We start from the raw sequence: 14608 nt of genomic DNA, 5'->3' as shown, positions 1-14608 counted from the left end.
TCGGTTTTAATCAATATTAGCAACAATACCATTATCATGAAAGATTTTATTCTCGATGTGACTTCATTTATAGCAATTTTAAACAAAATCATCAATAAATTTAACCTTTTTAAGACTTGAAAATTCAAATTATAAAACTAAAAACTAAAAATTTTAGTTTGATTTGAGTTTATAAATGATTTTCACTGTCAAAAAATTAAAAACAAAACTCAGACAGAATATTTTGTCGACCATTTACATCGTCAATGAATTTATCGATAAAAACACATTGTCAAAAAATGTTTTGTTGAAAATTTGCTATTCGTCAGCATTTCCTTCAGCATTACAAAAATGAAGAGAGGGATAATGTGAAGCCATATATTTTATCATTTTCTCCTAGTTCCACCTATTTTCTTCCTATAATATGGCTTTCATTTCTTCTTCTAATTTAGCTACTCTCTCCTTGACCTGTTCTGGGACCCTCGCTTCAAATTATAGTGTTGACTAGCTTGGATTGGATTGTTGTGTGTCTAGAGTCGAAGCAGTATAGTCAGACCATATTTCTCTGGTTAATGTTACAGGCATTCCATAAACCTGATTCTTATCGAGTTTATTAATTACTCCGGCCTCTAATTGTAACTGAGGATTGTGAAAAGGATGCATGAAAGAGTCTTCTCCATGTTTTTCATACATTATGACGTTATATGTTTCTACAAAAAAAAAGAGTCAATTATAATTAAAAGAATTGTAAAAATCACAAGAATTTAGAAAGAAAAAAAAAAACCTTACCCTATTATCTACAAACCTCCTTATATCAGTTTCCTCATATAACTCCATCAGAGTATGCTCGCGTCCACATTGTTGTTCCTACAAAAATAAATAAGTTGTGAAAAATTATAACAAATAAACAGTCAATTAAAAATTGAAGAAAAAATAATTTAAAAATTTTACCAGGCATCTTGCATGGTTGATAAGAGGATTGGTTAGCCAGTGTGCTTTCTCACCGAACCATGTATTTTTTTTATTTGGTTTTACAACTCGGATCGCGATTGACTTTTAAACTCATCTAATACCACAAGTTCTTGAAACTTCTCCGAATTATCCTTTGTGATATGACTCAGTTTATACTTCTTTCATACCTTGATATAATTAGAGTCGGCTAAATGTTTTATATATTTATTGGGATCATACCACAAATCACACAACCTAGTATAAAAATACCACAAATCGCATATAAAAGTATAAATAAGTTAATTTTCCATGTGTGCTCCAACCTGAAACTATCTCATGAATAGAAAAATTATTTATAGTCCACATTAATGTTGTCTACATCTGAAAAATATGTTTTCTTAATATATTATATGTCAACGACCCGATTGATCATAACTGATTTAACTCATCAATCAACAATTGAAGATAAAAATCTACATTTCTACTTGGATTACAAAGACCAAATATGACTATAGACAAGCACATGAATTCCAACTTCAAACATATCCCTAAGAGCAAGTTGTAAATTGTTAACATGACAGGTTAACAAGAATAGGGTGCAACAAAGGATCCAAAATGGATTAAATCCATCTGTACACAAGCCAATACATACATTCCATGGTTCCATTAAAAACTAAAGATGCACACTATTAAACTATTTTCAAGCTTAACCTTTAGAAGGGTGCACCATAACTCCATCTATTGTATCATGTGAATGACGCATGTTATGTTTTCAGTAGGTTTTGGAGACATAAATAACTTTTGCAATCTATGAGTGATTGAAAAGTATCTTAGTTTTTTATATGCGACAAATGTCCTTTCTCGATCACTATTGGGTTTATATCAAGCATGGTGATAGGTTTTGCACTCGGTAAAATTTATATATTCACTATAGTACAACATGTAAAAGTTTGGACATATATTGATTTTTGGTATCCTAGGCCAAGAGTTTTCATCATGGATTTTACAACATAAAAATTCTCTTTCAGCTCATGTCATTATGGTAATATGTTTTTAGCTCATTCAATTTTGCTATCATAATCAACCTCACTCGACCTATAATCTGACTTGATGGTAAACGACCGTGCAATGACCAATAATTTATTGTAAGTTATACACCCATCCCATAATGGTTCATCGGAGTCTTTTAAAACTTTAAAAAACCTAGCTATATCTACTTTTAGTTATCCATCTAAAAGGATGTTACGTGAACCTTCACTTGAATAACCTTAATTTATTCTCATTGCATTCATTACCATACTTCTATAAGGATTACTATTATCATCCGCAAACCCATGTATGTTGCTAGAACTACAATTTTGAGCCAATCATCCTTTATAACATGGTTTCGTGAGGATATAGGGTTCTCCGTGCGCATATCAAAATAAGTACTTCTCAATGAACCTTTTTTTAAGTAGATGCATCATCACAACATCTTTATAGTGAGACTTTTTATTATTACACTTCATACATGGACATCTAATTTCAACTGCACTAATATTCTTTGGTTTAGAAAGTACAAAATTAATAAAAACCCTCAACTATTTGAAGATAGTCTTGTGTATACAATCTTTTAGATGAATCTTGATATATTCAAGAACGATCACCCATTGCTATATAGAATAATATTAATTTTATCAATTCCATAAAAAAATATTTTTTCCCAAATTGCCAATTTCACAATAAAAATTAACAAAATATGATTGGTACCCATTAAAATAACCTATCATTTCTTCAATTATAACACATTTAAATTACAAAATCAAATTCCATTTTATCAAATGATAACAAAATTCAATTTTTTTTTCAAATCCTAGCATACAAATCATATATTAATATGATAATTTTTTTTAGAAAAAAGTTGTAAAACACTTAAATATACAAGCAAACTACAAATACTACAAGAAATTTTAATAAATTAACCTGAAACATAAATGAGTTACCAAAAAAATAGACGGGTTTGATTACTTTATGTATCTAAACTTCACAAAAAAATTAACGATGGATGCTGACACTACTTATATAGATGTAGATCGATGGTGGCGAGTTGGAGTGGCTAGATTTATGAGAAATAAAAGGGGCTACTAGTATTTTTGTTGGCAGGAGGAAAAAGAAGGGAAAGAGAACTGTCAGTTATAACTTATTTACATTTGTCAACATAAATATTTTGTTGGCAATTTCTTCAATAAATCATGACGTGTTAGATTTCAAACGGAATTGTCGATGAAGTTTTTAATAAATTTTTTACTCTGTCGGTAATTTCATCAGCAATTGCTATAATGTTTTCGTTGCTATTTATCACTTTCTAGTGTTTTTATATCAAAATGTTATATGAGAGATTAAAAGAATTACTTTAGTAGTCTTTTGGGTTAATTTATTAGTTAAAAAGTTGGATTTTCAATAATGATAGTTGTAAAAGAGTTCTAATCTAGGTATATCATAGTTAATAAATTAAAATCAAAATAAACAAAATATAAGGGTTCCAGTCTAAACCTATTATTAGTTTAACATAATAAGAAAAATGTTAATTCAAAAAGAAATTCCACCCAAATGATCAATCAAACTCTCCCCGAATCCTTTCAAGCCTTTACTCTTAGATAATAGTTTTAAACCTCGACTAGTATACGAGTTAATCTAGAATCTGAATCGATTTGATTTTAAAAAATATATATATAAACTTGTTTAAATTTGATCAAAACTTGAGTAACTCGTAACTTGATCAATTATGGTAAAAATTAATAAAAAATTGATTGATTGATTTTTAATTTTTTAATTAAAATAATATCATTTTAAAATTTTAATTAAAAATAAAATTAACTCACCCAGCCATTGTGTCGAATTGACTCCAAGTTAAGGTTTTAAAACTGTACTTTAAGACTACTTATGGAATTAGATGCTGGGAGTTCATTTTCCGTCTTAGGTTTAGATCCTAGAAAGCAAACAATAAATACAAACACATGAAGAGAAAGGACCCAGAGGAGAAATGCAATCCAAGCAAAGCAGACATCAGCGAACGTATTGATCCATAAGAAAAAGCTCACGCTAAGCCATCCATCTTGCAAGAAAAAAAACAATGGCAGACACACTCACAAATCTCACACCTGCTCTTCCTCTCAAGTCTTTTCGCACTCTCTCTTCCCTTCGTGGCCTCCCCATTTGCTCAACCCCATTAAGCAACAATAGCAGCAGCAGCCTTAAGACAACTAGTACCTGCAGCAGGATCCTTAGCATCAATGGGCCAAAAAGATACAGACCCATGTCGGCTCGAGCTACGGACTCCTCCTCACCTTCTTCTTCCTTTGGGTCCAGGCTCGAAGACGCCGTCAAGAAGACTGTAGCTGAGAACCCAGTTGTAGTTTACTCCAAAACTTGGTGTTCGTGAGTTCTATATCTCTTACTAAATTTTTATTTTTTTTCCATTTTTTTTTTTGAAAGCTTGAGTTTTTAATGGTTTCTTCATTTGGGTATAATTCAAGGTATTCTTTTGAGGTGAAGTCTTTGTTCAAGAGGCTAAATGTGGATCCATTAGTCGTTGAATTGGACGAATTAGGTATGTTTGGTTCATTTCTCTTTTACTTTATATTTTTTTCTTTGATTTCTTGTTTATTAGGTGCTGCTGGTTCTTGGATAGGATCACTCATGATTTAGGCTATTTTTAGATTCTTCCAAATAATTTGAGTTGTTACAGATTTTAACAGTACAAAGTTAACAATTTTTTTTTCCATTTATGCATTGGATCTTTTTCTGGGAAATTTGATATAAGGTTATTAGGTTTTGAACTGGTGAAAATTGTTTTTTTTTTTGTGTAATTTTTTAATTTTGTACAGGCGCTCAAGGACCCCAGATACAGAAAGTATTAGAGAGGCTCACAGGCCAACACACTGTTCCAAATGTGTTTATTGGTTAGTGGTGCTTTGCTCTTTATTCTTTAACTGAGTAGTAGGAGGAAGACTATTTCGTTTGTTTGTAGCTTTCAGTGATTATGCAGATTTCAGGAAACTAGCAAGGTGTTTGTCTTTGTACTTCTTTGTTAGGGTTAATGGAGTGAAAGTTTATGTTGACGTGTGAAAAAGGTGTAGCAATTCTTTCTGATGTGGTTAGTGAAATTGATGAGCAAGATGATTTTGTTTGGTGTGTGTGGAAGCGTGTTTTAATTTATTTCCACTGCAATAAGTTCTTTTTTCATGCTGATGCGTAACTTATTATAACATATTATAATTGGCCGACATAGAAATGTTTCTTGTAAGATTTGGATCTGTGTTGTTTCAATCAGATTGGTAATAGCAAGGCTTCATTCATGCCTTGCTGCTCTTTTCAATGACAATTCCTTATGTTCTAGCATGTGTAGCTTGTTATTGTACTTCAATGGAGGCTACTGCCTCCAACGTCAAACAAATATCTGAGTGTTTGTGGTGATATCTACTTTAATTATGGACTAATTTGAATATATAAACCTGAAAATTTGGATTTATGTGCAAACAGTTCACTGTTCCTTTAGGGTAGTTGAGGTGCTGTGGGAAATAAAATGGTAGGAGATTTTGGTTAGCTGGTATAAACCTTAGCAGTGGTGCAAAGTGAACAAATTTATAAGTCAATGTGAATTCTGAATCACCTGTCCCAAAAACATGACTGGAAAATGAATCCCTTTTTTTCGGTAGAAAGTGAAAATGAACCAGAATGTTATTTGTTTCCTTTCGTTTATAGTTTTAAGAAATAGTATATTGTAGTTGCATTATTATGTCAAATTATACATTCTAAGTTAAGGTTCTATTTGCATATAGAGTTAGATGATCTACACCTTTCTCCTGAGAAATTTTCCTCTATGTTGTCAAAAGAAACATGGGAATTACTCCTTCCTCTTTCTGTTTTTTTCCCTGTCTAACTATGAAAAGTTTATCCATTCCTTTTTTTTAGGCCCTATTGTTTCTATCCTTTTATTCGATTTTCACTGCTATCAGATGCTCACATTTCTGTTTTTCTACATGATCAGGGGGCAAACATATCGGTGGCTGCACAGGTATATTATTTGCGGTTGTTTTATGAATTTTCTTGTTCGATTAATTTACTATGATTGCATGTTAAGGATACCAATGATTCATAAGATAGTTCCTGAGTGTCAACAAACCATCTTTTCTCCACAGATTCTTAAAAATCTCTAAATCAGCTGTGTTACTCTGAATATCATCTGTCCACAAGCTTCCCAAGATTTTGATTAAATATATTTGATGTTCCTGTTAATGAATCAGCTGCTTATTTTCTACACCATTCACCTTAATTGTAGATGTGTTATAGATTTGGGTATTTGAATGAACTTTCAGTTCCTTTAAGTAGGCATTGATATTTTCTTTGAGGTCCGCTTGGTGGTCATGATGCTATGTGAAAGGCAGGCCAAGTTTCGACTCTGATGTCTGGTTTATGTCCTCACGCAGATACTGTGAAACTATACCGGAAAGGTGAACTTGAACCGCTGTTGTCAGAAGCTAATGCTAAAAAGTCACAGGGCTAGCCTTGCCATTTGTCCATGAAGAACAAATTTGTCTATGAAGAACCTTGTCATTTGTCCATGAAGAACTCATTTGTCCATGAAGAATTCAATTCCCAAGCACAACCCTCGATTGTTGCGGAAGATACCCGACACCACATTTCTGCTTCTTCATGGCCTTTTTTTTTACTTCATTGACATAGATTTAATTTCAAGTTATTCATATGGATCTCTTTCGTTGAACTGTATATTGAATTCACAAAAGTTGTTACATAAATGCACTGTGAACCTTGTTTAGCCAAAACTCGTGGCGATGTTTCAATGCTAAGTGGATTAATCCTGCGTTTAGCCCAGCTGGCCACGAGCACCCACCAAGAGGCTGTGGATGTAGGTTTTCCGCTGGCTGTGGATGTGTGACGCTGAAATGTGGCATTGGAGTGCATTAGCCTCCATCAACTCAGGACTTTCCATCTCAAGGAGAAGCTCTCTAGTTTCGAAGTGGTAGTTGCAATCATGTTTAGGGCTCTTGCTCTTGCTCTTGCAATGGTAACTTTTCATTCTCATCTCACCTCAAACTGGCTGAAACGAAGTGGGCTATACACAAGGCATAAGAGCTTATAATTGAAGTTAAATAAACTCTTATCTGTAATCATACATAAATTTAATATATGATGTTTCCTGCGATGGATGTTTTCAATCTTCATTGCTAGAAGCATTCATCTTGGTGGAAAAATACAAATAATGGTCTATGATTTTTCTAGTGCCATAAACATCTGCCGTAGACTTCTGAAATAGGCCAACATTTCATCATAATCAGGAAGGTTCTCTTTGATGACGGCAACTTCCTTGAAATTCTGAGTCCATAGATGTAAACGAGGGAAGCTACCAGGTTCCAGCAGCTTGACACCAACTGCTTCCTCCATGGGTTGAAGCCAGCCAGCTATCCATCCAAAGGCTATGTCAGTCATTCCAACTTTGTCACCCCCAAAAAATTTCTTGTTACCAAGGCCAAGCTCTTCTATGATTCCTAGCAGCTCTTTGAATTCTTTTGTTGCCTTCTCTTGTTCCTCTCCAACAGTTTGAAAGAAGGCAAAAAACGTTGGGCTCTATAGCAAACGAACATGTACAGAATTACAGACAAGTAAAGAAAAAGAGACTTTAGATCGGTAAAGGAAGTATATATATACCTTGTCCTCTCCAAACTTGGTCCAGAATCTAGCCATAGCTCTCTCATAAGGATCTTCTGAGAGCAAGGGATTCTGTGGCCATGTCTCTTCTATGTACTCAAGAATGATAGTGGACTCTGCTATTGGCTTTCCACCATGGATTAACACTGGGATCTTTTTGTGAACTGGGTTATACTGTAGAAGCAACTCACTTTTGTTGGAGAGATTCTCTTCTACAAATTCATAACTTACTCCCTTGAGTTTCAGAGCCCAAAGAACTCTGTAACTGAATGGACTAGGCCAAGCTCCTAGTAGCTTCACTTCTTCCATATTTTGCTAGGATGCTGCCTTCCCCACCTCAGTTTATAGTGGTCAGGTAGGATGATTTTGCTTGGGAATTACGTTTCCTGATTCAAAGATTTATTTAAATTTTCCCCTCGCAGGCTGCTTTGACTAACAACTCCATTTTGCTTGACCAGATTATAAAATTTAACCTATAAGTGTTCAGAAAAGTTTGCTTTTGACTTGATAATCTTAAAATATAGAAAACTCTTGACTTTTAGCCCTCCATCATTTCTTTTCTTATAATTCGTTAGTCAAGAGAAGATAAACGGTTTCTTCAATGGCGTCAAGCCACCATGCAATCCATCCAAAGGCCAAGTCTGCCAATCCAATTTCATTGCCACCAAATAGCTAGTTTAATATGTAATGTAGTAAATTAAATTGATTGGTTATATGTGATATTATTATATTAATATAAATATATATTTATTATTAATAAAAGTCTAATTTATTTTTAATATTCATATAATATTAGAGTAATAAATCTAATATTTGATTTATAAATTTATAGTATAGATAAAGTTTATTGGATAAAAATGTTTTGCAAAGAAAATTATAAAGTTGTTATAATTACAGGATTTCTATTACATCAAAACATTGTTTCTAAAATGTTCTTGGTTGATACTCTCTTAAATACTAGACATTTATTAGTCGTAGAAACTGATATATATATATATATATATATATATATATATATATATATATATATATATATATATATATATATATAGTCTTTTTTTTTATGAAAGGAAGCAATTGTTCTCGTAAGTTAAGGTATAAAGGATATCTATAACTAATATGTAGGTGATGGTCATAAAACATGTATACTAAACCGACCTGCATAGGAATTGCATATGGAAAGATTACTTATATTTATGTAAAGGCTCACAGTGATCTTTAAACTTGATATCACTAAATTATCTTATATAGAGAATATTATGTTTTGATCTTGTTACATGTTATATTAATCGATGTAACGAATGGGCAGACATTGGATATAATATGAACTACATGGAAGTACTTGAGTGATCAAGAGAGAATTCATCATCCTGTGTGAATTAAGAAAAATGTTCTGTCTGTTTTGAAATAATATTGACTGATAAATCATTGGACAGGGTGGAATTATATTTGAAAAGAGTTTCAAATTTTATTTAAACAATCAATAACTATTATATACAGAACAAACATGATTTAATATAGCATGTTAAATCAAAATATTATTGATAAAAAGATATTAACTGCACTGAGAAACTGGTCACTTAAAGATTAAGTCAAATCATCAATGACTTTTCTAATATTTGGGGATCATGACATGTTGCTAGACGATAAACATGAACTTCAAATATAAATTAATAAATTGTTGAATTGATAACAAATTAAATTTTTTAATTTATTTAATTCTATTTAATTATAACTATAATTTATATTTTAACCAACATTTTAAGAACCTAATGGGTCACACACATTAAGAATCATTAGTCAGAAATTAAACTAGAATGATTTAATTAAATATGACTTGATTAAAATATATTTTAGAAATTAAAGACTAGAATATAATTAATACATGGATTATATTTCTAGACTTAGAAAAATCAAGTAAGGACTTAATTGAGTTAATTAACTTCTAAAATTATCATGAATTAATATATGAATATTATTTAAGGAACAAATTGATATTTTGCCAATTTATAGGAGTTTTTGAATTTTCTTATAAAAAGTAATTTATATCTTTTATTTTTTAGTTGTTGTCTGTTAGATAGAAAAACTACGTAAGTCACAGAATAGAAAGTTAGCACTCTAGGCGTAATAATCTCACTCTTCTAAATAGAAACTTGGAAGATTTCTTATTTATAGTTCGTGTAGATTACTATTGGAGGCTGAGAAATTAGACGACTTGTAGTTTGGAACAGCTCAGCTTTTAAAAAATTATTCAAAACTAAAAAAATCAAAATTTTACATAATAAATCTCTAAACAACTCTAAATTTATTTAACAAAGCACTCTCAATAATTAAATAGAGAATAATTGTGCGGCCATATCTCATAAGGGTTTCTCATTAAGGGCCTAGTGGAAGCAAAGGATTGTGCGGCCATATCTCCTCAATGCACTCAAGAATAACAGGTGATTCTGAGATGGGTTTCTCGCAATGCACAAGCACTGGGACCTTTTTGTGGACCGGACCATACTTGAAAAGCAAATCGCTCTTGTAGAGTAAATCCTCTTGCATGTACTCATATTTTACACCTTTTAGTGTCAGAGCCCATAATACCTTGAAATCAAATTTTGTTCTCTATGGTCTCATTAAGAAATCATGCCAGAACAATGTTTCTTCGTTGTTTTCAAGTTTTGTTCTCTCTCGTTCTGATTCCATGCATATCAAATTGCAGCTAGTTAGATGAACAAAAGAAGCTGGCTGGCATCTCCCCTGAATCTCCCGTGTATGCATTCTTCCATTTGCTCAACTTTTTCTAGTGCAAGAAAATGCAAGGATTAACTCTTGCAAAACAGTTTCTTCTCACGGCATGATTATCTTTACACTGCACTATGTCAGATGGTTATGAGAATGTGAAGCATGCTTTAAGAAATCAGTTCTGTAATGTACTATATGAGTGTGTGTGCGTGTTTGTGGCAAAACAAAAGGACAATCTGTTGTGTGCAGAGACAATCAAGTGCACTTGTTGAAAGTTCTCCAAACTTGTATTATTCTGATTATAGTGAAATTTTCTCTTCTTCGCTTGTGGACATTGACATAGCTGAACCACTTAAAATCTTTATCTCGTGAGACTGTTTCCTTTCTATTTGCTGTGATGTTCTTTCTATTTGTGTGATCCTTAACATTCTGTTTTCCCTTTATTTGTATATAGAAGTTAGGAAGGTGCTTGCATTATAAATCTTCATTTTCTGAGTAAGTTCTGTCCTGCAGGTATTTGTCTCTACGTATGGATGGCCGTGTCCATAGAAGTGGTGTTGGTTATCCTCCTTGAAATGCTTTTGTCGCCCAACTGCCACCAGCAAAAGGAATGCGGTCAGGTCTTCTTGATGTTATGGATGGAAGAGTTCTTTAAATAGTTATATTTTTCCAGAAACTGCGGGTTAGCTGATCATCATTTACTGTGGAATACATTATCTCCATGCTTACAGTAATACTTACATAACAAAATATTTGATTACCCCTGCAAAAAATAATGAACTAGAGCAGGAGAGCAGTTATTGCTGGTGAATGTCGATGCTAATGGTTCATACATTTTTCTACTGCAAAATCTACTTTTATCACATGTCCTTGCCTAGAAGCAATTTTCGGTTGAATCCTTGACATATTGTTCTCCTCACCTCTTAAATCCAAGCAAAATTTAGGTCTAACCTTTTTTTCCTTTTCTTTTACTAAAACCAAATTGCTGCAGTTGACCTCGCTGATCTTTCTTCTGCAAATTCTGGACTTGTCACAACTCACCACCATTACTAATTTGTTCTATGGATTCCACAAGTTCATTCTTTTTCCACAGGGCTGGACAGTACATCTGTCAGGATTTTCATTTCACATAGTGGCGCATACATTTCCAGATTGACTCGCTGCCCAACAATATGTAAGAAGCTTATGGCCTCGACCAATAAATTGGAAGTGATGACATCGATGCCTGCATAAGCTTAAGGGTTTTTTGCATTTCGGGATTCTGGTTTTCATCGCTGCTCATATGTACGTTGTACTGACATAACAGAGGGAAACAAAGAATCTAAAAGCACTACGAGTCTACAAGCTTTTCCGTTTTTAGCACATATCATATCATTCATCGAGTTTCTTCCTATGATGATTTCTGAATGATTACGAGGCCTTGTTTTCTTCAAGAAACATCACAGATTGTGTCATGAAGCTGCTTACTGACTCAAATTTCCACATTTTATCACCTCTACCATACAATTTAACCAGATTTGTAGAATTATCAACTCTAAACTCTTTCGGAAAAGCAGGATAGAGATTGTGCCTCCATTGTGGTCAGAAAATCAGTACAAATTGCAGCCAGTTGGTGAACATAAGGGCTAACGTTTTGTGGCTTTCTGAACTTGATTTTAGCAGCAGCAATTGAGATATAACAAGGAAGAATAGAGAATCACAGAGGTGGAGTATGATACACATTCATGAAACATACAAAGCTTTAAGGTAGAGAGTAGGATAAGTAATAAGAAAACCAAAACTACAATGCACAAACATCACTCTCATTTTACTTCTTCGATTTCATCCAAGGCGTAGTTGTTTGTAGATACATTTGCATAATTAACCTTGTTGAATCGAACCACCACCGGGTAGCGGCTCCTGGGGTCCTGTCCGATCCAAATCCATAGTAAATAACCATGACAAAAAAAAATTAGATAAAAAAAGGTCAGGGAGGAGAGAGATGGTATTACCTGATCAACAGCTACTACGGATCCAAAGCCATTGAACCAGTAGGATTCCTTCCTCAGTATCTTCACCTGTAGTGTGACTGGATCAGAAATGTTACGACTATTTTTACTTACAACTAACTGTTTGCTTGTCACAGCTAAGTCCGAATCTAAGCAATGAGAAGGGAATTCAAAACCCCCATTTAACATCTTAGATGATCAAGACCAAAAGCATGGTTGTTTTCAGTGGAGGTAGCCCTTGAGACTGAACTCATTCTAGCAATTCACAATTTGATGTACTTTGTCAGTGAGACTTGTTTATGATGCTACTAACACTGTAAATTTGGTATTTTTCAAGCGAATAAGAGAAAAACAGGTGCTTGTAGTTCAACTGACACTAATGTTTTGTGGCTTTCTGAATTCGATTTTAGCAGCAGCAATTGAGATATAACATGGAAGAATAGAGAGAGTCCTGGTTCCCGGAAACCTCGACACATATTTTAGCTATCAAAAGTATAGGAACTGGAAACGTTTGATAACTGACCTTGGTTCCTCTCTTGGGTCCAATAGGTGGTGGCTTAGGTTTTGGAGCTTCAGCTACAGCTGGTTCTGTGGTGGCAGCAGGTGGTGATGCACCCTCTTCAGCTGACCTTACGACAAGCCTCGAATAGTTCTTGTTGTTGTTCTTTGAAGAGAAAAACAACATGGTGGGCTTAGAAGTTGAGTTTGTATTGGTTGCAACAGCTGGTGTCAACGCAAATCCTGAAGCAGCTGATGCCATGTTGCAGCTAGCCATGTTGTCTGTGTGTCTGTCTCTCTTTTTTCTAATGATAGATGAAGTGTGGCAACCAAATTCTCTGGTTGAGCAGAAGACAAGGAAGTGGAGATTGAGAGGCTTGGAATTAATGAAGTGAATTTCTTAGTTTTTTTGGACAGAATTATCTCATCTTGGAAACTAATTTCAATCTTTTCCTCCACTAGGCTGCTGCCACTTATGCACCATATCTCTTTCCTTTGGATAATGCGATTACATGTCTTCCCTTCTGTAATTCGGACGATGGGCTCCCTTGAGTAGCCTATCCACTCGGGCCCCTTTTCTATTCCATCTTTTTAGAACTGGAAAAGGAATTTCTGGAATTAAAAAAAAAATGACATTTGCATAATGAGATTTAGGTCATACCGTATTCGGTTTCATTATATTCTTGTCCGGTTTGATAGGAATCCAAATAAAAAATTATCTAATTTATGATATATTTGGATAGTTTTTATAATTGTGATTTTAAAAAGAAAAAAAAAATCAATTTTAGTTATGATTGGTTGGATTAAAATTTGTGTTTAGTTGAAATTGTTGTTGAATAGAAAAAAATCAAAAGTTTTTTTTTTTTTGTTAAAACTGCTTTTGAAAATAAAGTTGATAATAAAATGACTAAAAAAACATATATTAATTTTATAGTTTCGAATTACATTATTGGGCATTGGATTGTTAATGAATTATAAATACAACAATGTGATATTAAAATTCTATTTTTATTATTTTATTAAACTAGTCGTAATCCATTCAAAAAGACCTCTGGTATTCATGGTTTTGCATACATGAAACGATATCGGTTGAAAAATCATAGGGAACAAAATAATTGCGGTGCATTTGATGTATGTTGCATCATAGCTTGAGTGTTCTATTACTCTCTCATTTGTATAACAAGAGCAAGGAAAAAAGTTATTTTAGTCTTTTAAGATTTCAACAGTATAAAAAAAAAGATGGGAAAGTTATCACATTCACTTCATGTTGGAACTCATTTATTGATGGGTCTCATCAATTCTATCATTGTTTTTGTTTTTGCCAAACACTAATGCTCTATTTGTTTCCTGAAAAGTAGTTTTTTTTTTAAGTGAATTCCAGAAAAATAAATTATTTTTTGATGTTTGGTAGTGTAATGAAAAATAAGTTGGAAACACTTTCCAGTGTTTAGTTATGTCATGAAAAATTAGCTGGAAAATAACTTATTAATGTTTTATTTTTTTCAAGTTTATTAAAATAATGAGGAACAAATCTTACAAATTAAAAGGTTGAATGGGAATGAAATTGAAAAAAAATATAATTTCATAAATTATCTCAAATAAAATAAATAATAATCAAAATAATAGAGATCAAATCCAAAAAATAAAAAAATTGAAAGATGAAGAAATTAAAATAATAATAATTAATATTTCATAAATTATTTCAAATAAAATAAGTAACAATCAAAAGAATGAGGACCAAATTTGATAGATAA

General features: G+C 32.8%; 3 protein-coding genes across 3 annotated transcripts; 1 reads left to right on the top strand and 2 right to left on the bottom strand.

The window, feature by feature from the left end:
• The first annotated feature begins 3861 nt into the window (after positions 1-3861).
• On the top strand, positions 3862-6755 carry LOC133692956 (monothiol glutaredoxin-S10-like). The gene is made up of 5 exons (XM_062114141.1): positions 3862-4347; positions 4446-4519; positions 4797-4871; positions 5960-5986; positions 6399-6755. The coding sequence occupies exons 1-5, from the start codon at positions 4043-4045 to the stop codon at positions 6473-6475; spliced, it is 558 nt and encodes a 185-aa protein (XP_061970125.1). The 5' UTR covers positions 3862-4042; the 3' UTR covers positions 6476-6755.
• Positions 6756-7048: 293 nt separating this feature from the next.
• On the bottom strand, positions 7049-8036 carry LOC133692955 (probable glutathione S-transferase). The gene is made up of 2 exons (XM_062114140.1): positions 7639-8036; positions 7049-7557 (listed from the first exon to the last, which is right to left on the bottom strand). Exons 1-2 carry the CDS (start codon positions 7945-7947, stop codon positions 7198-7200), a joined length of 669 nt encoding a protein of 222 aa, XP_061970124.1. The 5' UTR covers positions 7948-8036; the 3' UTR covers positions 7049-7197.
• Positions 8037-12057: 4021 nt separating this feature from the next.
• On the bottom strand, positions 12058-13251 carry LOC133692669 (photosystem I reaction center subunit IV A, chloroplastic-like). The gene is made up of 3 exons (XM_062113770.1): positions 12880-13251; positions 12360-12425; positions 12058-12275 (listed from the first exon to the last, which is right to left on the bottom strand). The coding sequence occupies exons 1-3, from the start codon at positions 13129-13131 to the stop codon at positions 12171-12173; spliced, it is 423 nt and encodes a 140-aa protein (XP_061969754.1). The 5' UTR covers positions 13132-13251; the 3' UTR covers positions 12058-12170.
• Positions 13252-14608: the final 1357 nt, after the last annotated feature.

Source organism: Populus nigra, chromosome 4 (genome assembly GCF_951802175.1).
Source record: "Populus nigra chromosome 4, ddPopNigr1.1, whole genome shotgun sequence".
NCBI lineage: Eukaryota > Viridiplantae > Streptophyta > Magnoliopsida > Malpighiales > Salicaceae > Populus > Populus nigra.
The sequence above is the reverse complement of the archived record's forward strand: the minus strand, read 5'-3'. Positions and strand labels throughout refer to the sequence as shown.